The sequence below is a fragment of the Acinonyx jubatus genome, chromosome D2, assembly GCF_027475565.1.
Source record: "Acinonyx jubatus isolate Ajub_Pintada_27869175 chromosome D2, VMU_Ajub_asm_v1.0, whole genome shotgun sequence".
NCBI classification, from domain to species: Eukaryota; Metazoa; Chordata; class Mammalia; order Carnivora; family Felidae; genus Acinonyx; species Acinonyx jubatus.
Genome location: NC_069393.1, coordinates 30,484,652 through 30,510,188, shown reverse-complemented (window position 1 = coordinate 30,510,188; position 25,537 = coordinate 30,484,652). Strand labels below are relative to the sequence as shown.

At 56.7% G+C, this 25,537-nt stretch overlaps 1 protein-coding gene across 6 annotated transcripts in view; it reads right to left on the bottom strand.

Moving 5' to 3' along the window:
• ADAMTS14 (ADAM metallopeptidase with thrombospondin type 1 motif 14) overlaps positions 1–25,537 on the bottom strand; it is an 82,301-nt gene that overhangs the window by 26,750 nt on the left and 30,014 nt on the right. For 4 of the 6 annotated variants that reach the window (XR_008292039.1, XM_053207067.1, XM_053207069.1 and 1 more), the window contains 7 exons: positions 24,035–24,225; positions 9,360–9,443; positions 8,492–8,648; positions 6,124–6,229; positions 4,262–4,405; positions 3,647–3,779; positions 2,098–2,211 (listed from right to left, as the gene is read on the bottom strand). Coding sequence is in view for 5 of the 6 variants with exons in the window: in XM_053207067.1 (XP_053063042.1) it covers positions 2,098–2,211; positions 3,647–3,779; positions 4,262–4,405; positions 6,124–6,229; positions 8,492–8,648; positions 9,360–9,443; positions 24,035–24,225 (929 nt within the window). In the remaining variant the exon portion in view is untranslated. The remainder of the gene's footprint in view (positions 1–2,097; positions 2,212–3,646; positions 3,780–4,261; positions 4,406–6,123; positions 6,230–8,491; positions 8,649–9,359; positions 9,444–24,034; positions 24,226–25,537) is intronic. The other 2 variants (XM_053207068.1, XM_053207066.1) reach the window with 1 other exon arrangement.

Sequence of the window (25,537 nt, the reverse complement as noted above, 5' to 3'; positions counted from 1 at the left end):
GGCAAAGGGCTCCCCTTCCTGAGCCTATTCCTCTGGTGTCCACTGTGGATAACAGCACCTGCCCCCAGGGCTGCTGTGAGCCTCCAAGGAGATAATGCCGGACACACACAGCCCTCCAAACATGGCAGAGAGTATTGCTAATGACAGTAATAATTATGCAATTATTTGGTTTATCACCCCCGGAGAAAAAAAAGAGCTAATAGGGGAGAGAAGACACAGTCTTACCACGTTAATCTAGAGTAGATATTGGCTCTGTGTCTCAAAATCACCACCCAGAGGCCACAGGCCGGTGTGTTTGTGGGAGGCAAGCCAGCCACACAGGGAGGTCCATCCATGCACAAATGCAGGGGGTATACAAATGGAGTCTGAGAGGCCTGGGCTGGAACCCCAGCTCAGCCATTACTAGCTATGTGGGGCTTTGGCATAACTTCACCTTGCTGAGCCTCAGTCTACTCATCTGTTAAATGGGACTGTTCTAAGAACTAAAGGCAGTGATACCCACAAAGGCCTTAGCTCAGGGCCAGGCACAAAGGCGGGCTCGACCAAAGTAACCCCCTCCCCTTCTCCTGCAGGGCAACATGTACGAAGTACAGCAAAGCTCCCTGGGTCTTTTTTAAGAGATAACAGAGTGGCTCTCAGCCTTAGTTAGAGTCACCTGGGGAGCTTTTAAGACTCCAGATGCCTTGGGGCGCTTGGGTGGCTCAGGTGGTTAAGCGTCCGACTTCAGCTCAGGTCATGATCTCATAGTTCATGAGTTCGAACCCTGCACTGGGCTCTGTGCTGACAGCTCAGAGTCTGGAACCTGCTTCAGATTCTGTGTCTCCCTCTCTCTGCCCCTCCCCTGCTCATGTGCATGCACTCTCTCTCTCAAAGAATAAATAAACAAAAAAAAAAAAAAACACCTCCAGATGCTTTGACTTCACCCCAGACCAACGGAGTCAAAATCTCTAGGAGTGGGGAGTTTTTACAGCAGCAATAGTATACCTTACATACTACAAAAAGTCTCTCTGGTCAAGTGTGCAAGTCAACAATTCTTCACAATCGACAGCGTTGTGCAACCGTCACCACGTCCAATTTGAGAACATTTCCATCACCCCAAAGAGATCTCTGTGCCCACCTGCAGTCGTTCCCTGTTCTAGAGGTGGGGACTTTTAGAGCTCCCCGGATGGTTCCAATCTGCAGCCAGAACTGAGAGCCACGGATTGACTGTCACATGCTATTGTGACGGAAGGACCTGGAACTCTGGAAATACCAGGAGCCAGTGTACCGAGTCTCCGGGGTAAGAACCCGCCAGGTGTGGAGCCCACTGGGCCATGCATAGCCGTGGGAAGCCCCATCCATCTGTGAGGAGGCAAGCCCTCCACATGTGATGTGAGCGGGCAGAGCCTCCTGAGGGCAGAGGGCAGAGGGCAGGCTAGGGGGGCGGGTCCTGTGGCTGAGTAATAACCCTGGAGCCTCTCTTAACACTTCCCAGCTGCTCTGCTTCTTCCCAGCTCTCTGCTTTGCTCCAGCGTGACTCAGTGATTCAGAACAACCCAAGGAGTGGAAAGGCCACTTGGTCAGGGGTCAGCAGGACCCGAAGTTCAATGAATGGCCCAAGGTCACCACAGAAATCAGAGAAGGGCCAGCAATATAGCAGAAGTGGATTTTAGAACCCCTCAGGCTCTTAGACCCGGCCATGAGGTCCCCCATACAAATGATGCCCTGGCACCCACACCTGCTCAAGAGGGCAAACACATGCCAGGTGATATGTGAAAGGGCAGGTCTGGGGCAGGGGAGGCAACACACATGTGGGAGAACCAGCATGGTGGGCCGGGGAGGGAGGCGGGCAGGACACCTGGAGTCTTCCCTTCATCCCTTCCTTTGCCTGCCTGGGCCTCACTCTTCTCATCTGTAAAATGGGGGGAAGGCTTCCTGCCAGATGGGCGATGAGATGATGCCAAACTCTGTGAAGCAAGCGACTGTGGTGTGGGAGAGAGGGTGTACCTATGAGTTCCTGGGGGGCTCCACGCACACACACACGCAGCCACACGCCTGGGGGGCAGGGGCTCCCCTGGGACCTGCACACTCCTGCTGCAGCCCCGGGAACACAGGTACCTGGCCAGGGGCACACTCTGTCCCGTCCAGCGGGGGCCCCTTCTTGGTCTTGCAGAAGTACGGGTTGTCAGGATGGCTGCACCACAGCTGTTTGCAGGGCTCGAAGGTCTGGAACTGCGCGGTAAGGGGACGGGGGTCACCGGCTACACTGGCCCTCAGGCTCTGACAAGTTGTCCAGGGGGCAAAGGGCAGTGATGGAGAGGAGTGGTGCAGCGGACGCTGGGGCCACAGCGCTGTGAAGGAGGCAGGAGGGCCCACACCCTCAAACTGGACCCCACTCCAAGCGCCATGGCCTCCGGTGACCCCTCTTCCCTCCAGCGGGGCACCGAGAAGGGGCAGGCCACAGCCCACATCCCTTGTCGTCCCCCCAGGCCTCCCTCCTTGCCTTTGCAGAAGCCACTGTGACACTGGGCAGGGACTAGGGTTTCGAGGGTCTGAGGCTCCAGGGAGGCTTGGGCCTGCCGGCGTCCCCTGAGCCCAGTGCCTATCGGGGCTTCAAGGGGCTGTCGGTCCAGCCGGGACCCCAAGGCACCCAGACAAGGTCAGGACTCCCCGCACCCTCTAGTCTCGCCAGGCTGTGCCAGATGTTGGTAATCCCCTGCTTCCGCGAGCCCGCTTTTTTTCCCTCCTATCATCCCCCTGCCAGCCGGACCAGTGTCCTCCAGATACAGCCCGGGGCATTGAAGCCCCTCTCCACCCCCAGCTCAGAGAGCACGTGTCCCAGTGTGGCCTGGACAGACACGGAGCCTCCCGGGCCTGCAGAGCTGAGGAGTGGCCTGCATTCCTGGATGGGATGTTTGGGGCGCTGGAGTCACCAAGGCCTGACCCCTCAGAAAGACCCCTGCCCTGGGATGTCGCCTTCTCTGAGCCTCTGCCTGGATGCTTGTTAGCAGCTGCTCCGTTCTCTCCTGGGTGGCTCTCGCTAATCCCCAGGGCCAGGCTCTCCCTCGCCCTGTCCTGCAGGGTAAGGAAGGGCTATGCCCCCTTATATGTGTCTCCTGGGCATGGGGTGCGGTGGGGGGGGGGCATGCAATTCACCACCTGGAGAAGAGTTATGTGGCGGGCGACACAGGAGAATATCACAAGGGTGACGAATCAGCCCAAATCATCCTACCAAGTCCCTGAAGAGCAGACAGAGGCAACTATTCCTCCATCAGGCGAGAGCCCAGTGGCTGATGTGACAGAGGAACTGCCTGGCAGATACGCTCCCTGATAACCCAGCCCAGCCAGGATCCCACCAGTCACCTGCCGCTCTGTTCTACTATGTTCCATCTTTCCCAGGAGTAAAGCATCCCCCAGCCACTGCACACACCTGCCCCCAAAGGTGGGACTGGGTGGGAAAGTTATGTAGCAGAAGGTGGCGGGGCCAGGTGCCGGTCGCCCTGGATCCCCCCCCCACCCCCCCGCCATGGCAGCTGGCACGGAGCCTGTGGGCCCATCACCAGGCTACCTGGCCAGGAGGGAGGAAGCTGTTCTGTGCAGGACCAGCCTGGGTCACAGACGGACACGGCCCTGATTCTCCAGCAGTCAGAGGCTGGTGGGAACTCACCGCAGAGCAGGTATGGTATCCAGAGCCGAAGTCAAAGCGGCACTGCTCGTCCATCGAGTAGTCAATGCCCGGCAGCTCCGGGGGCTGGGGCCAGGCGGGCGCAAAGGGGTCATCGAGGAGGCAGTCGTAGGAGCTGCCGGTGGAGACAAGGAGGTGAGCCAGGCTGAGGCCGGCGCTCCCCAGCTCTCCTTTCCTGGAGGTGGGGGTTTAAGGAGCAAAGAAGGCCTGCAGGAATCCATCATTGCTGCCCTCTGCTAGGAGCCGTGTCTTCCAGGGAGGAAGGCTTGCTCTCTGGACCATTTGAGGGCTCATTGCACCGAGGGAAGAAAAGTCAGGCCACTACACAGGACGTACTCGGGGCCCTGGCCAGCTGCCACCTGAGGTGGGTGACAGTGTCTTTGCCCACACCTGCCCCCCCACCAAATCCTCTCTGTACCCATTCTTGGCCTTGAGTTCCTGAGTCTAAAGCTTGTCCTGGGCCCCTGATGACCTGGGAACTGAGCGTGTGTCGGGGGCAGGGAGGCACAGGGAGGGAGATGGCTGGGGTGGGGGGGGGGGGATGAAGGGCAGGCTGCATGCTCCCCAGTCCCCAGCCCGGAGGTGGAGGTGACCTACGGGAGGTAGCGGCTCAGCTCCACTTTGCTGCAGCGGGACCAGTGGAAGCGGTGGAAGGCAGCCTGCACCAGGGGTGCCATGACGCTGCCCAGGCTGGTCTCGTCCGCACAGCCATTCCCCTGACCGTCATGCTCCATGCCGAGCCTAGAGGGTGGGGGGGGGGGGGGGGAAGGGGGAAAGACGGGAATCCTGAGTCATGCCAGGGAGCCCGTCCCTGGGAAAACAGGCAGGTGGAACAGCAGTGGGAGACCATGCCCTGGCCAGGCTTCAAACTGGACGGAAGCTGAGGGTCCCCCCTACTCCCCAGTGGGGCTGGACTCATTCTGCCCTCCTGCCCCCTCCTCAAACCCCACCCCACCCTCACGGCTTCCATGGTCAGTTCAAGCCCCACTCCGACCCCAGACACCCTCCCTGGCCACCCTGACTGAGGGCTGACCTCCCACGGTGGCGGCCACTTGCCCCACCATTAACACCTCACATGCCACGACGTGCTGTCTCTTCGCCAGACCCAAGGCCTTCAAGTACAAGGACCCGGTCTTCATTTGGTTCAGCTCAACCTCATTTACCGAGTGGCTTACTTAAGCTTCTCCGACACCCCTGAGTACTTTAGCACGGAGCTCTGTGCCTGGTACACACCTACCATGATGATAGTCTAAATTTAAAAGCTTGGTTCTTCTTATAATCAGTACTTAATGCCAAAGCCCTGAGGTTCTAAATTCTCAAGTACTCCCAGGTGGCTGCGTCTGGCCTTGACCACTAGACAGACACAGGGACCTCTGGTGCTGACCTTGGCTCTCCACAGGGAGAGGTCTCTGCTTTGGGAAGAGTGGACCCCCCCTGCCTCCCACGTACAGGAAGACAAACTCCCAGCTCTAAAATATGTGGAACCATGGGCAGGAAGAGACCTCAGGGGTACCCCGGGTGTCAGCCTCCATGCTGCAGAGGAGGAAACTGAGGCCCGGGAGACGACAGGTCACTGCCTGGTGAGGGGAAGAGCTGGGATGAAGTCCACATGGTCTCTGTGCTGACAGGGCCGGTGTGGAGAGGGGCACGGCAGACAGCGGGGGGCAGAACCCCTCTGGGCTGGCCCACTCCCCTGCTCCCCAGGCCCTTCACCTGCAGCACACAGCCCTCCCTCCGCGTGTGCCCTGGGGAGGGGCCGGGCCAGGAGTGCGTCCCTCAGCTCTGCCCCCTGGGCAGACGACGCCAGGAGGCATGACTGTAGCATGGGCACATTACCAGAGGACACGCTAGATGTCAGTGGCTTATCTGCTTTCTCCCGGAACGTAGCTTCTCTGGCCTAGTCTCCACGGCAGTCCATCCCTACAACGGGGCCTGGCACACAGTGGGTGCTCAAGAAATGTTGGTCACATGAACAGATATGCTCCCAACAAAATCCAGGCCCAAGGATCAAGCAAGCAAGCTGCCAGCCTGGCCTGAGGCCGGAGCCCCTGTGCACCTGTTGAAGATGGGCTCAGACCAGCGCCCTATGTGCACAGAGCACCAGTGTGGGCCGGGACAGCTCTCAGAAGGGCCTTGAGTTGTGCATGGGACGAGGGAGAGAGACCGTCCAGAGAACAGACCACCTCCTATGACGGGATAGTGCATCCACCTGCCCAAAGACAGGGCCACGTCTGGTTTTCCATGGCCCTGGGATTTGGGGGCTTGGACCCAACGCAGGCCCAGAATTGCCATCTGGGCCCCTGGGCTCCGTTCCCATCAGGGCTGGGCCTCAGTGCGTGGGCAGCTTCTCTGGCATCTCGCAGGACACTGGGATGGGGGCCCGATCTGGGATAAAGCCTCTCACACCCGCAGAACCCCTCGGAGCTCCCGGCACAGCCCGCCCTCCCGGTGCCACTTACACGTGGCCGGTCTCGTGAGCCACCACGAAGGCCGAGGAGAAGCCATCCTCGTGGTTGAGGGTACAGCTTCTCAACGGGTGGCACATGCCAGTGACAGGCGCATACCCTGCCGGGGAGAGGGAGAGAGGGCGGAGAGAGAGGTCATGGGGAGGTAAAGCAGGACTCAATGAGGTCTGTGACTGACCGGCCACTGCAGGGACATCCTGACGTGGTCACTGCCAGAGGCTGCCTGGAGGAAGAAGGATCCTTGCAAGGCCCGCCCCCCGCCCCCCCCCCCAGTACAGCAACCCCGAGCCAAATGCCCCCACACCCTAAAGCTCCACGGAGCCCCTCAGGGCCCACAGCCTCCTCTAATCAAGGCAGTGGGATTTCCAGATGCCCCAAGCCTGCCCAAACCCGACTTCCACGCCGTGCCCCTCTAGCCAGCCAGTCAGCTGGTCAGTCAACAAACACATTCCAAATACTTTTTGATGGGGAGGGCAGGAGTACACTGTGTTACATTCTATGGGGAACCAGAGGAATCAGATCCAAGCCCCCCTGCCCTGCCCCTGTCCCTGCCCCTGCCACACACCCACACTTAAGGAGCAGATGGCTTAGCAGAGAGACTAGGTAGTAGGAGGTCAGCTCACACGAGGGCCCGCAAGGCTACAGTCAAGGGGCATCATGCATGTGCAGGGGGCATGTGGAGGAGAGAACAGATTCAACTAAGGGGGTTGAGGGCCACCAGGTAATGGCTCATGGGGGGGGGGGCGGGCACAGGGCTGGGCCCAGAGGACAGGTAAGACTCTGCAGGGGAGGGGATGGGGGGACGTGCTGGGGGGGGGACACAGAAAGGCAGTGCAGGGGGCTGCACGTAGCAGCCCCAGTAATGTTTGCTAAGTAGCTACTGTGTGCGAAGGCTGAATTCTTTTTTATTTACTTATTTGAAGAGAGAGAGAGAAAAAGCACATGTCCATGGGTGAGGGGCAGAAAGAGAGAGAGAGAGAGAGAGAGAGAGAGAGAGAGAGAATCCCAAGCAGGCTCCTCGCTGTCACCGCAGGGCCCAACGTGGGCCTCGATCCCACGAACCGTGAGATCACAACCTGAGCCGAAATCAAGAATCAGACGCTTAACCAACTGAGCCACCCAGGCCACCCCACGAGGCCTGCGTTCTAAGGGGCCTGCTTCCCAGCCTCCCCGGGGCCCCGTTATAGGCTGGGAGGGAAGGCTGGGCTGGGAAAGACCTCGGAGAAGGGGTGAGGGCAGAAAGCACTTCCTGCTTGGGGCTGCGGTTATCCAGACGACTCTACCCGGTCTTCAGAAGTGCTCAAATGCTCTTTTATCTGAGACGCTTCCGGGGACTCTAATGAGAGGCTGCGGTGTGAAGGAGCTTCCTGGGGCCTCTACTGTCCTGGAGTTCTGAGGTTTACTCTACGTGAGACGTGGGGATACACCTGCACGCGTGTTGGTACGTCTGGCCACATGTGTCTGTGCACGAGCACGCACGTGTAAGTACATACATGTATCCGCATGCGTACACGTATATCTGTGTGTGTGTGTGTATGTGTGTGTGTGTGAGAGAGCAAACCCCGCACTTGACACTTCGGGCATTCAGACAAGGAGGCTTTGGATAGAGGCATGGCCAGCTGACTCCCTTCTGGAATCAGACCAGGAAAAACTAGAAAGCCCTCAACTCGGAGCCTGAAGATCCAGTCAGAGCTGCAGATCTGTCTCGTCTCTGCTAGAGGGCAGGGGCAAGCCTCTTCGCCACTCTGTGCCTCAGTTTCCCCACCGGGAAAACTGCGAGTGACCAAAGCTTCACGTGTCTGCAGAGCACGCACGACCACAGGCATCTACTTCAGGCCTCCCTCAGCCCTTGTGGCGGGCTGGAATGTGGGAAAGCAGCAACTGTTTTTTCCCCACTCGGCAGGTGGGAGGACCAGGGGAGAAGAAGGGAGCTTGGGTCGCTGCACAGAGAGGTGTGGAGCGTGTCCACACACAGGCACCTGCTGGGTGCCCCGAGGCCTGTGGTGAGCCCATATCGATACGGGGGTGGGGGGTGGGGGGGCTGGGGAACAGAAGCATCTTGAAGATGCTGACGGGTCTTCCCGCAGCCAGGCTCTGGGACAGTAAGCCTGACCACTCGCGGCCACCCGCAGGCTCGACCCAGACAGCAGGGACCAGAGCGGGGACCCATTCACTTCCCCTGATCCCCGAGGAAACCACTCTAAAGCTTGCCCATCCAGATGGGCCAGGTCCTTCTCCAGAGTCCCATGAACCTCTCTGTTGAGTGGCTCCTCAGAGCTCCTCGGGTGGCTCCAGAGAGCCCAGCCCCGAGCCCCGGCCTCTGCCCTGCAGCTGCAAGACCTGGCCACAGCAAATACAGTACCTTGCGTACCTGAGGGCCCAAAGTCCTGCCGGGTGAGGAAGACGACGTGGTCATGGTGCTCTGCGTGGCTGGGATCCTGGCGCTGCTGAGAGTGTGCCCAGCGACATACCTGCTCCAGGCTGCGAGAGGGGTTCCCCCGCTCGATCAGGCTCAGAGACTGCGGGGGCCAAGAGCGTCAACAGAGAGGGGGTTGCCAGCGGGCACCCGTTGTTCCCCTCCCGGTGGCAGAGGACACTGAGGCCCGTGGGACGCGGTGCCTGTCCCCAGGTCGCTGTGCATGCGCACAGCCCTCCCGCTTCGGGGAACACTCGCGTGCCAGGCCCTGCGCCGGGACACCTGTCTGCGGGGAACTCAACACGCATTCTCTCGCATCCCTGGACCGAGCTGCAAGGCGGGGGTAGCTCTGAGCACTTCTGTGCCTTGTGTTCGTGGTCTCATCTAATCTTCACAACAGCCCCTGGAGGAAGGTGCTACTGCCACCCCCATCCGGGGGAGAAGAAGCCACCAGTCGGTCTAAGACTGCAGAGCCCAGGGCCCCAGGGTCCAACCAGAGCAGGACTTGTCTCGCGGTCACTGCCCGGCTCAGAGCCCATTTCCGCACGGGGTCCTCAAGGAGAGGGATCTCCAGCTGCCAGGGCATAGGACTGCCTGCTTCCAGACTGCAGGGAATCCCCCAGGCCCCGCTTAACATCCCCAAATGCCTCTGCCCCTGAAGCCTCAACTCTAACGGTCTCAGGGTTCTGATTCTGGGAACAAAATGCTTCCTACATGCTGACCAGCCCCTCCCCACACCACAGCCCGTCCGGTGCACCGGTCCCACACCCCCTCTCCCTCCAAACCCTGCCAGTTGCAGAAGGGAGGTGGTCACCTGCCGGTAGCCGACCATGATCAAGCGGACAAGGGCAATGTTTATGTGGGCGCCCAGGGACTCATCATGGTAAATCTCATCCACCTGCAAGGAGAAAAGAGCATGCAATTTTAAGGGAAGCAAATGTTTGTCAAGAGCCTACCACACAGCAGGTACTGAGCCAGGTACCTGACCCGTGTTATCCTCACCATGGCCTTTTCAGGCAGCATTCTTCTCCCTACTGTACAGACGAAGAAACTGAGGCAGAGAGAGGCAAAAGGACCTTCCCAAGGCCACACCGCTAAGTTGCTGCAGACTTTGGGATTCAAATCCTGCCCCGCCTAGTTCCACCTGTGCACTCTCTCCACAAAGCCAAGTGTGAGGGGCTGGCCTCACACTCAGCCCTCTGACAAAGACTCATCTTTCCACGGCTCAGGAGAGTCCTTCCACAAATGTCCCTCCGCCCGGGTCACTCATCCTCAAGCCCCTGGGTACCCCTCCAATTGCCACCGGAATCGTCTGTCTGCTCCGTAGTGCCCAGGCACTTTTCCACGGCAAATCCAAGGGAAAGTACACGAGGACCTTGGAAATGCAGAGTCTCGGGCCCACCTCCCAAGTCAGAGTCTGTAATCTGAACACAATCCCCGGGGATGCTCAGCCACGGTCAAGTTTGAGGACCATGGCCTTGGAAAACTCCCTTCTCCCACAGGCCCAGGGGTCCGTGGGACAGTGTCCCGCACAGGCCGCCAAAGAATACTATCCCTCCTACTCCCCGAATCAGGAGACCCGGAACAGTGTCCATGACAGATGGACGAGGCTCTGTCTGTCCACCCCCAGAGACAGGCAGCTCACCCTCCCCTGAGTGCCCATCTCCTAAGGATGCCCCTTGAACAATTCCAGCTTTTTTGTTTTAACTTTTTTTTCTGAATATAAAACATTTCACCCTGTAAACTTTGTAAAGTACAAAAAAAGGTGAAAGAGGAAAATCAAATTGCCCAAACTACAATCAGCCAGATGTACAATAACCACAGTTAACATGCTTCTTGCCAGGTGCATATTTGTGTGTGTGTGTGTGTGTGTGTGTGTGTGTGTGTGTGTGTGCGGTGGGCGGGCGGGGGGGGAGGGGGAGGCTCAATTTACAAAACAGTAATCATACTGAATAGAATATACCGTTAATACATTGGTTGTTTCATGAAACAGTATTCTGTATGTTTAAAAGCATCACCTCTAGGGGGCGCCTGGGTGGCTCAGTCGGTTAAGCATCCGAGTCTTGGTTTTGGCTCAGGTCATGATTTCACGGTTCATGGGATCGAGCCCCACGTCGGGTTCTGCTGACAGTGTGGAGCCTCCTTGGGGTTCTCTCTCTCCCTCTCTGCCCCTCCCCCCTCAAAATCAACTTTTTAAAAAAAGTATCATCTCTAATGTCTGCGTATGATGGGCCACGACTTAGATAATTAATCCCCTAGCTGGATGTAACCCCCGAGACTCGCTCAGTGACTCGCTGGGTGGGTCAGTGTCAGAGCACAGCACTGGTGAAGCAACGCAGTTACTGGGGGCCAGAGTCCCGGGTTCGGGTCCTAGCTCTGTGGCTTAGGGCACATCAGGCAACTCCTTGGGACCTCTGTTTCTGTTTCTGTAGAATGGGGATCCTAATGGCTGTCATAGGAGAACTGTGTGGTGGAAGACGGGGGTGCCGACCGGCCACACACACACTTTCTCCCAAACAAGTCCAACCTAAGAATTCTCTCCTGTTCTGCCAAAATAATCTGCACCGGAGTAACTCTTAAATAACCTTGACATTTCAGCCCCTCCAACTCAGAACGTGGCGTTCTATGTGGTCAGTGTCTCAGACCTCCCTGATGTGCCCTGCGGGCAAGCAGACCAGAGATGGGGTGATAAGCAGGGCACGCTCCACACAGACACATCTGTGCCCCACATGTACACATGGAAACCCCACCGGTTGCCCCAGGGCAGGAAAAGAGATCAGTCGCTGGAATGCTTGGGTGGAGGCATCCGCACAGCCTCTAGGCTTTTGGAAATTCTCAGGGGGCCAGTGTCTTCCTGCTCTGTCTCTCGCCAAAGCGGGCCAGGCAGGTTGCTGCCCGAATCCTTCCTTACTGTCCCCACACTCAGCAGGCCAAAGCCACCCATCAAAGCCCCCAGTGACGCCTGCTCCAGTGGCTGGCATCTCCGGCCCAGGACACGGGGAAGTCTTCGAGGTGGGACTGGGGAGGAGGCTGCTGCCTCTCTGAACAAAAAGTAGGATCAGAGCCCGAGTGTCCATCACTGGTGGGGGTTGAGCGGGGCCTTCCGATGCCACCTCCCACTCCGGGTACCTGGCCTAAATGCAGTACTGAGCAAGCAGAAGGGGGACGCACCATCCGGAGAGACCCCACTCAGCACAGCACTCTGAAATAATCTGGCGACCAAATGCTTCAGGGACGGATGTACCTAGACCCCAGGAGCTGGGGGAAAGGAAGGTGGTGTACATGTGGGAGGGAGGGGTCAGGGAGGACTTGCTGGAGGACCCAGAACGCGTCCCGCTGGAGATGGTCACGGGCCTTTCAGAGGAGATGGGCAGAGGTTCAGGGCAGGGGAGAGAAAGGCAGGAGTCATGCGGAACCATCGAGCAGGAGTCATGCGGAACCATCGAGAGAGCCCCAGGCCGGTGGTAATCAGCGCAGCTGAGGCCAGCCCCCCACGCGATGGGAATCTCTTCCCAGCCCACGCTCCCACACTTCCAGCAACGTGTGTGCTAGCCCGTTAGAAAGTTCTGGGCGCCGTGAGCCCCACTGAACCTTCCCGTCCACCTCCTCCACTGGCTTCAAGTCTCTCTCTGGAAGTCCCACGGGGCGTATCTGCTCCTTTCCCCGGGAGAGATGGCGACCACGGTCTCTCAGGGGACTTCTCTCCGTGCTCACGTCAGTCAAACAGAAAACTTTCCAGGCGGCGAGACAGACGACAGGCCACTTGCCAAGGAAGGACCATCCATCTGTTTAGGGGTAGGTTGTCAGCAGTGACCAGGGGAGACGCTGAAGTAATAGCACCAAAGTCCCAAGATAAAGAAACCGTCAACCCACAATCCTGGGCCCAGCAAACCAGCTTTTAAGAACCACGATGAAAGAAGCCATTGTCAATCAAGGAAACAGAAACAGAGCCACCCAGACCCCACTGTCTGCAGGTCTGCAGGAAAGTAAGGTGGAAAGTGATCCCCAACAGGTGGCCCAGGGTGTAAGAGTGGGTGAACAGTTCTGAAGCTCTGAGAGCAGCAGGGTTCAGCAATGAGCAAGTCTAGTCTTTTCTTATGCTAAATAAGGAGATAAAAATAAAGTAATTCTATTTCACACCCTTATTCCCTCATTAAAAAAAGGAGGGGGGCCCTGGGTAGCTCGGTCGGTTAAGCATCGGATTCCTGATTTCAGCTCAGGTCATGATCTCATTGTTTGTGAGTTCGAGCCCTACATCGGGCCGTGGACTGACAGTGTGGAGCCTGCTTGGGATTCTCTCTCTCTCCCTCTCTCTGCCCCTCCCCTGCTCATGTGCTCCCTCTCCCTCTCTCTCAAAATAAACTTAAAAAAAAAAAAAGGTGGGGTTGGCCCTACCATTCCACATCCCCTAGTGGGGTCCGTCTGGGGTGCCCCGGCACCCTCATCTGCACACACCCCCATCACCCCCAGCCCTTGAGTAGGGCTCTGATTCAGCTGAAGCTGTCCTGACCCTTCCCACAGGCCAAGGAGGGGGCTGGACAGGGCTGCAGAAGTGCCCTGGCACACAGGTCCCAGCCACAGCCGTGAGCTGGTGCTGGAGCCACAGCCAGGAGGGGGAGCCACAACCAAGAGGTGCAGCCTCCTGAGAGGCCCAGGACCCCGGCCCTCGCGCGGGCGGCCCCCTGGCAGGCTCTAGTCTGGCTGTGCGCTCAAGAACTGGCTGTCGGCCTCCACCCTCCCAATGCCAAAGGTCAGGCCCGTGCGCCAGCTCTGGGGAGACCTGGAACTCTTCCCGCGGCCGTGGGTCCCAGCGGGATACATCAAGACACGCCCACAGGGCAGAAAAGAAGGCTATGTCTGGTGTCCTTCTTCCCCACCTCAGCCAAGGTCAACATCCCCTGCCAAGACCCCAGGGTAGGGCTCCACATCAGATATTGGCTTGGGACGGCCACTGGGCATATACTAGAAAATCAAGCAAACGTCAGGACTCTCTCTGGTCAAGGGGGCACAGAACAGCAGAAGGGAGAAGGTCCATGATAATGTAACAGAAGCTAGAGACCACGAGGGTTGGAGAAAGAGCCGCTATTCACTGAACACCTACTACGTGACGGGCACCATGTGAGGGCTTGCATACAACCTCACGCCAGCCTACGGAGAGAGGAATTATTCCCGTCTCATGGGTGAGAAATCCAAGGCTCAGAGCGGTTAAGTAACTTGCCCAAGGCCACCCAGCTGGAAAGCGGGAAGGCTCAGATTTAAACTCTGATGCTTTGTGACTCTGAGCCACTCCACACAGCTGTTTTTCCAGAACCAGCTCCTGTGGGAGGCTGGCTGGAGTGGGCTTTCTGTGGCCTAGGAGGGAAGATAAGCGAAGCGGGTTTCCACATCCAGTAAACAGCAACACGGCCAGCCAGGGAGTCGTTGTGAGAGCCCCTTCTCTGTTCTGCTGTAACCCTGCATAGCCAGGCCTCCCGGGGGCCTTGTGGCCAAACCCAGGGAGCAGGAAGAAGGGAAGGGGGTTGGGAACTCTGAATCTGTGTTCCGGCCCAAAGGGAAAATCAGACTCCAGGTACCGACAGCAGAAATGCCTGGGGCTCCACTGCGGCTGGCCGGGAGAACTAGGCCCCTAGGGAGCCCATGGGGGGGGGGGGGGTGCAGCTGGCAGCCTTCCCTTCTGGACCAGGCCAAAATAGGCTTCTCCTTGGCAGTGCGGGGACAGGGGTCCAGCAGACAATGGTCCCCCAGCCAGCCCCAAGTTCCCACAATGCTAGGGAACACTGCTCCCAAGGAGTTCTGGAGCAGCCTATCCACCAGCCTGGCAGCCAGGTTCAGGCAGGTCTCAAACAGGGAGGGGCCGTGCTGAGAAAGCATGACCCCAGGGTCTCAAGCCCACCCCATGCTCAAACAGGAGAGGGCAGTGACTGCTACCTAAAGGCTGATGCAGCCACAGCCTGCATGCCGTAACCTGGTGCCCTGGATGCGGTCTTAGAGCAAAAACAGAGGACCTTAGGGGCAAATAGGGGGAATCTGAAACAAATACGGGCTTTCATTAACAATAACGCATCAGTATTGGCTCAGTAGTTGTGACGAATGTACCATGGTAATGGCAGATGTTGAACAAAGTGGGGCCCTCGGGAACTCTCTGGACTAGGCTTGCAGCTGTTCTGTAAATCTGAAACTATTCTAAAATCAAAAATATATATCAGTTGAAAAGAGAAGAAGGTTACGTCTAGCTGCCATACCTCCTTGGGCTGCTCCAGACTGTTTGCCCTTCCTGACAGTTCCGGAGACTTTCCTGGGTTTTGATGACCTAAGCAGTTTCGAGGAATACCGGTGGGGCATTTTGCAGACCATCCTTCACTTCGGGCATGGCGATGTTTGTCTCATGATTAGATGCGCGGTACGGGCCTGGGGGGGAGGAAGGCCACAGGAGTGAAGGGCCATCTTCCCCACACGATGTCAAGGGCACCCGCCGCCAGCACGACCCGTCACCGACAATGCTGACGTCTAGCGCCTGCTGGGACAGCGCTTGCCAGGTTTCTCCTGCGTAACATACTCTCTCCTTCCCGGCCCCCGTGCTGTGCGCTTCAGGACAAAGTCGCCGGGCACAACCTGAGCTTCAGGACTGGGAGTTAGAATCCACCTCCTTGAGGGCAGAGTGCCTACGTCAATTATTCGGAATCCTTCTCCCAGCTGTTCATTTATTCTGTCGCTTATTTATCAGTAGGAACCCATGGCTGTGTGTTTTTATACTCTGGGTTATACTTCAACGCGACATTAACCTGGTCGCTCAAATTGTCCCAGCTTCGGCCCCCGGGAGCTCTTTCCTTCAGTTGGCTCCTGTGTCCCTTTAACACACCCTTCTTGTTGGCTCTGGGGTTCTTTGTTTTGTTTTGCTTTGTTTTTGTGTGTTGGGCACTTCCTTACTTTCTGGCAACACGGGAGGCTCGCCTTGGACGTTCTCTGCTCCAGTTGTGACGGCCAACTGTTCCTCGAAGGAGCTCCAAGGAGTCATTACCGCCCCCCCCCCCCCCCCCCCCACCGTCTCGCCGGGAGACAAGCAGGCCCACAGTGACGGCCGAGCCTGCGTGAGCACGGCGGCCACGGGAAAGGAAGCAGCCTCTGCTCGCGTGCCCTCCCTGGTGGCTTCCGGCCTCTGAACCTGAACAGAATGGGGGTGGCCCTGCTTGAAGGTGCGGCCTGGCCAACAGTCACCTCTCCCGCCCTTGCTAGTCCCAGGCCCTGGAACTAGCCCCGCGTCTCCCCAGCTCCGACCCCTCTCATCGAGAGCACGAGGCAACTCTGCAGACCAGACGCTCCAACCAGCACCACGTGGCACGCGTCTGAGATGTTCTCCTTTCCCCGTTGACCGTCACAGGGGGCCAGGTGGCGGTGACAGTGTGCTGTCACCGCTGCCCGTGCAAGCGAGACTCTCACGTGACTCCTGGTGGCTTCACAGGACACCGCAATGCCCTGACAATTGCTGGTGGCGGGCCATTTACGGGTGAGGAAGGAATGGGAGTCCTGGTTGTCTGAAAACCTCCGGGGGTGCCTGGGCGGCTCAGTCGGTTAAGCGTCCGACTTCAGCTCAGGTCACGATCTCGCGGTCCGCGGGTTCGAGCCCCGCGTCGAGCCCCGCGTCGGGCTCTGGGCTGATGGCTCAGAGCCTGGAGCCTGCTTCCGATTCTGTGTCTCCCTCTCTCTCTGCCCCTCCCCTGTTCATGCTCTGTCTCTCTCTGTCTCAAAAATAAATAAACGTTAAAAAAAAATTTTTTTTTAAATAAAAAAAAAAAAAGAAAACCTCCGTTGCCACCTTGCAGTAAAATCAAGAAGGCACCCACATCAAAGTCGCAGAACAGGTTCTGGCTTGGAGAAAATCCAGAGGCAAGGGCGGGGGGTGGGGGTAGGGGGCTCCCGCAGCGTCACCCAGGCTCCAGACGGCACAGGAGCCAATGCCGTGCAGAAAACACGGACGCGGATGGCTCTGTGGCTGAAAGCGACTCTGACAAGTAACACTCGGAATGGAAGAAGTGGTGGGAATACCGGACTTTGTCACACCGTCGTATCTACGTGCGCACGTGAATAACACACGACGAAAATCTAAGCCTCCATCAGGTTGAAAGAGTTCTTCCGACGAGCACAAATAAAAATTCTAAGTGATACGAAAACACCACATCGGGGTTTAACGGGTAGCACTTTTTCTGTTTTTTAAGTACATAAAGTAACAGAGCATCTGACAATCGATGGGTTCAGTTTTGATGAAACGTGGCAAGTGATGTGTTCACACGTAGTGTGTGACCTCCTCCGCGTGGGCACACCTGGTCTGGTGTGGTACATGCATCTACGTGCACACAGCCGGGTTACACATATGGGTGGCTGTGTGTGCGTGTACACGCATGTGCGTGGAAACATGCACTCCATCTGTGCATGTGTGCACTCTCTGGGGGTGTACCCCAGTAACACTGTGCGACCTGCAGCCCAGGATCCCTGCCCACCCCCCCGGCTGGCCTATGCAGTAGCCAGAGCTGGGCCTCGGCTTCCCCCAGGTTGGGACACTGAGTCCGGGCCAGGGCGTGGCTCACGAGTCCCCAGCATTTATCCCCCACAACCTGTCTCCATAATGCAGCCGCCTTTATGCCCCAGGTCGGCCTGTCTGAGTGGAAAGAGAGGCACTGTGGAGGCCCAGAAAGACCCCAACTGCCGTGACCTCACCTCGCTGAGCCCGACTCTCCCATCTGAGTGTGAACTGATAAACCTTGCAGAGAGGCCTGAGGACAGAAGGTGAGGCAAATGTCAAGCATTTGGAACAGGGCTTGGAACACATATGTGCTCGATCAGTGGCCTCTCTTGGTTCAGAACTTCTACTTCCCACTTGGGGAGCCGACGAGAGGTCCATTAGGTCAGCCCAGGAATACGGGATTTCAGGAACGTGACCTCCAATATGGCGACCGAGATGCCTGGTATGAAAGTGCTCTGTCGACCATAAATCTCTCATTACCAGGAAGGGTATTTGTCCTCATTGTTATTGTGTCTCTCCTGCCAGGAATCCCAGTATTCACGCCTCTGTGTTAAGCATTGTTCTCTGCCCAAGGGGGCTTGCTTTCAAAAAGCAATATGGCGACTGGAGCTAATACCTCAGGGCAGGACTCCCTGCCACAAGGGCCACCTTGGCTGTGGGGAGTCCTGTGCACTGGAGGATGTTTAGCAGCATCCCCGGCTCCTCCTTCAAGACAGCCAGTAGCATCCCATCCCCTCCGGCTGCGATAAACCAAAAATATCTCCAAACCTTCCCCAGTGCCCCCTGGGAAGCAAACTTGCCTATTAAGAACCACTACCTCAAAGTAAGTAGATTCTGCTCCTGGTTGTGGGGGGTCTCAGATTGCCCTAAAAAGCAGTGGAAAGCATTTTAGGGTGAGACAAGACAAGAGAAAGGCCTAAAAAGAGAGGGAGGAGGAGGATTTGTGTCCTTCCAACGAGCAGGGAGGATGAGCTGCTCGGAGGCTCACATATGCCCGAACGGAAAACGTCTGGCAAAGCAACACTCTCTGTCAGCACGAAAGCAGTGTTTGTGGCGTTCCAAACTGGCCTTTATGATGAATATTTAACACAGTTATGTGCCAAGAGAATGCCGCCACCCTCCCAGGCTGAGGCCACCAAGGCCCTGGTCTGACAGTCATCTGTACCCAAACCTCCTGGGCCTCGAAGGGGCACCAAGCTCTTCCAGCAGAGCATCGGAGAGGCTTCAGGAAGGGGCCCGGAAGCAGGTCAGAGTGGGTAGGACCCTCTCAGAGGCACCGGCCAACATCTCTATGGCAACCACGCCCAACACCTTTGTGGCGTCAGCCTGGCCAGATGGGGTGAGAGCAGGGTGGGCAGGGAGCCTAGGACTGCCAAGAAAGAGGCATCCGGCTGCGGAACGGCTCAGTGAGGACCGATAAAGGGGCCTGTCTCCTTGCCCTCTCTCTGCTCTGGCTCTGGGCCCTCTGAGGATGCCTGCATCCCCCTGTCCCAGAGAGTCCTCACCGCAGAGATTCGGTGACAGTGCCTGATTCTCTCCATGCCCCTGGCTGGCAAGCCTGGCCACAGCCAGGAGCCGAGAGCAGGAAGCAGGCCCGGGGGTGAAGCTTCAGGATCCTGGCTCAACTACGGAGACCCATTTCGGGAAGAGGCCGGGGGGTGGAGGCTACGATCTTCCTTCTCCCTCCTCCTCAGAGCTGTTTCGCCCCTGGTTCTACCACAGTGGGAGGGGGAGGGGCGCATGAATTTTGGAATCAGACAGATCTGGGTTCGAATCCTAACTCTGCCACTTACTATCCCGAGCCAAGTCGCTTGGCTTCTCAGAGCCACAGCGGTCAAAGGAATGTCACTGGCGTAAGGCCACTGTGAGGATTCACAGAGCCTGTCTGTGAAGTCCTCAGCCCCGTGCCGGACATGTGGTAGGTGCTGGAACGATACTGTGATATTCGAGAAGGCTCGAGGAGGCTCAGGCTCCGTCTTCTCCTCCCCCCAAATCCAAGCCAGTGCCACCATCAGGCAATGTTCTTCACCCCTCCTCTCCATGCCAGAGCCCATGCTGTCGCCCGAGGGACCTTCCCGCCACAGCTAAACTCCTGAGAGGTCTCCACAGGCCTGGCTGCCCCCTCATTCCTACGTCTACAATCCCGCCATACGACGATGATCCACCTCACCAAACCCTTTCCCCCCAGGCTGGTTCAGCTCCAAACCTCAAGCCTCTCCCTCCAGTCCACAGGGATGGCTGCCTCCTCTAAGCTCCTTCAGCACTGGCCTCAACGGTTCCCAAACTACTCCGTGGTCTGAGGCTTGTTTTGGCCGCCAGACCAAAGCTTCTAGAATAAGGTCTGTCACACTAGGCACTCACCAAATGCTGAACAAAACTGCTCCTTATGTTTCAAAGCTCTCAAATGGTTCCCTAATCCTGAGGCTTGAAGACGCTTTAAGGAGAGTGACCTGGTGCAGATGGGTAAACTGAGGCACGGGCAAATAAAGTCCCTCAAGGGCCCACGAGCATGTGAGGGAGGGAAGGGGGGGGAGTCCTTGCCACCATGTGCAGTTGCATAAATATTTATAGCACATCCCCAGGTTAATGCAAAGGAAAACTGAGAGGCAGGATACCCTGAGAGCTGCCAGTAAGCAGGCCCCATCAGATGGTTCTGAGGGTTTCACTAACGGCTTCTCCCCCTCCTCCAGGGTTAGCACAATAGGACCATACATCCCGGGAATCGGATCTCTCCCTGATCCTGCTAGGCCAGCCCCGGCCCCGCAAATCAGGATCAGAAATGGTCACAGGCCGGCAGGCACTTTAAGGGGACAGCAAAGGGACACCCTTTATACTGGCTGCGTGAAATCCCTCAGGAAATTAGTGCTTTGAGCTTCAAGCATCCCAGCCAAATAAAGTTCCCACACAATGGACAGGATGAGCTGCTGGTCCCCCAGGAGGAGAGGTGGTTGGCCACCCATCCACTCACCAACGTGGGCCAGAGCTCTCGCTGGCTGCCCTCCGCACCTGCGACATCAGAACGCAACCTCCCAGAAGATCCCCCTATGGCGAACCATCCACCTTGTATGGTTCATCAAGCCCCCAAATTCTTCTTGGGGAACAAGCTCCTGTAGACCCTCCCCATCACTTTCTAACTTTCCCCCTCCTCTCCTGGGCAACTTCATCACCATAAAAAAGGACAGAAAGTATAAACAAGTGTAACCGCAAACATTATTTCCCATTTGTTCTCCTAAAAACCTACTTGTCTTTCCTAAATAAGCCTATTTGTCCTAACCGTACAAGCCTTTTGCCAACTCTCTTTCCCCTTAGGTATATAAGTTACAAATTCAAATCACCCCTTTGAGCGACTCATCACTAAGCATCCCCACAAATACACGTATTGCACATGATGATCTTTCATTGGTTTAAATTGCAAGCCCCTGGAACTGAACCTAAGAGGATAGAGGGAAAGTTGTCTTTCCTCCCTGACATCTGGGTCACCAGCCAGAGACAGCACTACCAGGCATGAGGCTTCAGACCTCTATGCAGAGGCCATGTGAAGAGGGTTGGCTCCAAAGTGACAGAGCAGGCCTCAGACCCCAGGCCTGTGGCTTGAACAGATGGAGACAGGATAGCCAGACCTCTCACGGGGTAGTCGGGAGACTGGAGTAAATGAAGTCACATTTACAAGGAGTCTGGCTCCCAGTGCTTGCTCAATGACGGTAATGACTTACAAGGGGATGTTATTTGCAGTTGTCTGGGGACACACAGCAAGGTAAAGGCTCTGAGGGCAGGGACCCCATATTCTACTCCTCTGAGCCCTCCACTATAGAAGCCATTTTTTGTCTGCATGCTTGGCTTCCCCACTATCTAGGAAGAGATTCTGTTCTACCTCACCCCCATGCAAGGTGTTGGGCTCCACCTGGGGACCCAAGCCAACCCTCCAGTCATAGCAATTAGTCAAGGACAGCCACCTGATTGACCCAGGCCAGCCTTCCCTAGAAACATCGGGGGGATTCCTTTGCCTTTGTGTCCTGGGAGCAGGAAGTGTGGGGCCTGGGGTGGCCCAATGGGCCTGTTTCCTGCCATGGAGAGAAAGCCTGGCTCCTATTGGCTTATATCACCAAGAGGACAAATAGGGAGGTGAGAGAGAGAGAGAGAGAGAGAGAGAGAGAAAGAGAGAGAGAGCACCCTACTGGACTAACATCCACTCCCATCATGCCCAATGCCCAGCATGGGGGATGCACCTGGCTGTGAACCAATGAACGCACGACCATCAACACTGGAGAGTGAGGCCAGCTGGGAAGCAGGGCTCCGGGAAGCCTGTCCCACCCCTCCAGATCCTGCTGACCTGCTCACACTTTAGTCCAACCAACGCACATTTAAGGAGAAAGAAAGCAACAGAATGCTCACTGGAGGCACCCAGACGGGAGGCCACAGACCATGAAAGAGAGCCTCTGGTCTTCCCCAGACTCCCAACCCTCCACCACTCCCGCCCAGGCCTTCTCTCCTCACCCCTATTCCCAGGCCAGAATCTAGAAAGGGAGAGGCAGTGGCGAGGCCAGCTCTTGGGGGAGGTGGGGGAGGCCCCACCACTTAGTCGCTTAGGACGCTCACACAGCCAGAATCCAGGGGTGTGTCCCCAGTGAGGTTGCTAGCCTTCTAGCTTCAGGAACAAAGACGCAGCCCGTAAGTCGGACGGGCCACCAGACTCCCTGCCATCCCCGGGAAGGGCTTTCTACCTGGGACCCTGGCCAGGCCTCAAGCCCGGAGAATAATTATAACGTGTACCTTGCTTGAAACTATGTGTCCAAAAGACACTTTTCGCCTTATCTGAATCTGATTCCACAGAAGCTACGTTACAACTGAGAACCGGATACTTGATAACGATGCAAAGTGTCTATAGATGCACGAATCTCTTCTACCCTGTGAAAAAGCCAATTTCGTTCTGTTTGCACATTCATTTCAAAATCCCTGATCGTAAATGTTTCCATTCTTTCAGAATGGTCCTTCTTTCAGAAGGGTTCTCTTCTGAAAGGGTGGTTAACACTTGCCTGGTTCCCTCCCTGATGAGCGAGTAAACTAAAATCTTTCACACTTGCCCGCTTTTATTTCTGTATGAGCGTCAGGATTTGACCTTTTCCTGAAAAGTATCCTTTAGCAAACGGAAGGACTCTGGGGCTGTGAATGGGGTCTGGTTCACAGGCTCACACTCCTGGGGTCTTCAGCCCCCGCTCTGGACCCAAGACCCAGGCTCCCAGCACCTGAGGGCTTCCTAAGGGTTCCCCTGCCCCCACCTGCTGGCTCCAGGGGCCAACCCTGCTTTCCCACTGATGGGATCAGTACTAGGCTGTGTGGCCTCAGGTTGGGCTAACCATCTATAGAGTCTGGGTGGGTGGTCAAGGGCTCCAGGGAGGTGGGTGTGTCCATATTCATAATCACCTGCCCTGCCTCACAAACAGCCCAACGTGGTAGCCTTTGCTCTTAAGAGTCCCACACGTCAGGCTCCTTAAGGGACAGAAGAATTCATATCCCAACAAAGAGGAGGCCGGGGGCTCAGTCCCCCCCTCCCTGGGGCTCAGTGTAATTGGATCTGACTTCTAGCCCCACCCCCCTTTTCTTTACACCTGTATTATGGACACAAACCTGCTACCTTTCTGTCCCCTGCTTCTTCCAACGACCCACTCACCCACTCCACACATACCCATCACCCGTTAGGGGTCCGGGACTGTGCTGTGTGCAGCTGGGGCTCAAAAAAAGTATAAGACAAGACCCCAACCCACCCCTTCAGAGGCTTAGACGAAGGACCACTTCTACACACACACAGACAGTACAGCTCCAAGAACAATGAAGGCGGGCCGGTGTGGGCGCCCCAAGAGATGCCTCTTTGGCATACCGATTATTTTTTTGAACATGTATCTATTTTTGAGAGAGAGCAAGTGTGCGTGGGGGAGGGGCAGAGAGTGGGAGACAGAGGATCCAAGCAGGCTCCGAGCTGTGAGCACAGAGCCCAATGTGGGGCTTGAAACTCATGAACCCGTGAGATCACGACCTGAGCCGAAAGCAAGAGTCGGCCGCTTAACCGACTGAGCCACCCAGGAGCCCCATAGGCAGCTTATTTTTTTTTTAATTTTTTTTAACATTTATTTATTTTTGAGACAGAGAGAGAGAGAGAGAGCATGAACAGGGGAGGGTCAGAGAAAGAGGGAGACACAGAATCTGAAACAGGCTCCAAACTCTGACACATCAGCACAGAGCCTGACGCGGGGCTCGAACCCACGGACCGCGAGATCATGACCTGAGCTGAAGTCGGACGCTTAACCCACTGAGCCACCCAGGCGCCCCATAAGCAGGTTAATTTTAAGAAACTGCAGGCATATGAGAAGCTCCGAGAACCCCAGTGGAAGTTACCCTTTCGTGGGAGACATTTACATGTATGAGGGAAATGTCCGCCTGTGAGGGTGTTTCGTAGCTGTACCAAAAGCGGGGGATGATTCAGTCTCCGGAAACTCTTACCGAGGCAGGTGAAGACGTCAATCTGCACAACCACCTTTCTGTTCCCTGTGCATCAAACAAAGGCCCCCTTCGGGACCTGGGATCTGGCCCCCCCACCAGCAGATTGAAGGCTCCTTAGCCAATCTTCCCGGCCTGGGATCGGGCATTTTCTCCAGAAGGGGAGTCCCAGGGAAGGCCCCTCGACTCCTGGGCAAGCAAAGCCCCTGGCCACGCCTGCCTCGGGCTCTGAATGTGTCCCAGCCCTGAACCCACTGGCCCCAGGCTCCGGGTTGCCAGGGGCCGGCGCCGATGGCCTACGGGCCCCTCAGCCCGGGGCAGGTGTCAGGCCAGCTCAGGCTTGGGTCACTGCTGGGCTAGGGAGCGAGCAGTGCATCCATCAGACAACACCAGGCCCGAGAGAAAGCGTGTTCTGAGCAACACTGGTGGCCACCCCCCACCCCCCCCCCCGCCCCGTTTTGGGACGTGAGGACACTCACGATGTTCATGAGGGTGAGGACGTAGTTCTGCACGTGCTCCTTGCCGTGGAAGCGCACCACGGAGTCATCCACCGCGAGCAGCACCTCGATGCTGTAGCTGCCCGCCTTGGCATGCCGCCGCTTCCTCTCCCCGTCGCCCAGCTGGTTGCCCACCAGGCCCAGCAGGCTGGGGAGGTCGCCCGGGCCAAAGGCTGCCAACCGGGATGGGAAGAGAGACAGAGGTCAGAGCCGCAGGAGAAGCTGTCGTCCGGAGGCCGCCCGCCAGCCCGCTGTGCCCCGTCACGTGTGCCCTCTTCCTGACTCTGTAAGAAGCCGACTCAGCGTGAGGGTTCCTCCCACACCTGCCACCTCGGAGGCACAAGCCCTTTTCCAGGAGCTAGGCCACGGCTGAGGCTTTGAGGCGAGGAACACGGAGAAGGGGGACCTCGCCTGGACTCGCAGGCCTAGGTCCCAGGTCCCACTCAGCCCTATCTTCCCCACGTGACCCAGCCCTGCCCCTTCACTCCTCCCGTGACACAGGATGAGCCCTCCTTGATCTCTCACCCAGAAGGTTGCTGTAAAAATCAAACGTTGGGGGGCGTCTGGGTGACCCAGTCGGTTAAGTGTCCGACTTTGGCCCGGGTCATGATCTCGAGGTTCGTGAGTTGGAGCCCTGCATCAGGCTCTGTGCGGACAGCTCAGAGCCTGGAGCCTGCTTCGGGTTCTGCGTCTCCCTCTCTCTCCACCCCTCCCCTGCTCGTGCTCTGTCTCTCTCTCCGTCTCTCAAAAATAAGTAAACATTAAAAAAATTTTTTAAATCAAACAGGGCAGTAGGTGGGAACTTCTCAGTAAAGGAAAATAATCCTGGTGTTACTGTAGCCCATGCAGGGCATTTTAGGAACCCCTGGATATGTCCCCTCAAGTCCCTCTCTCCATCATCGCCAGCCCCCCAAAATTTCACCACCACTGCTTTGCCTTCCGGCAAAAAGCAAAAGATGCATTTAACTAGGAGCTATGAACTTATATAATCTAAGCGTTGTCATACTTTTCCTATAAAGGACCAGATAGTGAATATTTTACGCTTTATGGGTCCTACAGTCTCAGTCAGCTATTCAGTTTGGCATAACAGTAGCCACAGATAATATCAAAGCAGACCAGTGTGTCTCTGTCCCAGTAAAACTTAATTTCCGGTGCTGGGTGGCTCAGTCGGTTAAGCATCCAACTCTTGATTTCGGCTCAGGCCATGATCTCAGGGTTTGTGAGTCCAAGCCCCAGGCAGGACTCTGTGCTGACAGTGGGGAGCCTGCCTGAGATTCTCTGTCCCCTTCTCTCTCTGACCCTCCCCCACACGTACCTGTGTGCATTCCCTCTCTCTCTCTCTCTCTCTCTCTCTCTGTCTCTCTCTGTCTCTCTCTCAAAATAAATAAACTTAAAAAAAAAATAATTTCCCATGGTGGGCCTTAGTTTGCTGACCTCCAGTCTAATCCAATCCAATCCAATTCTTACAACTCTCAGGTTACTGCC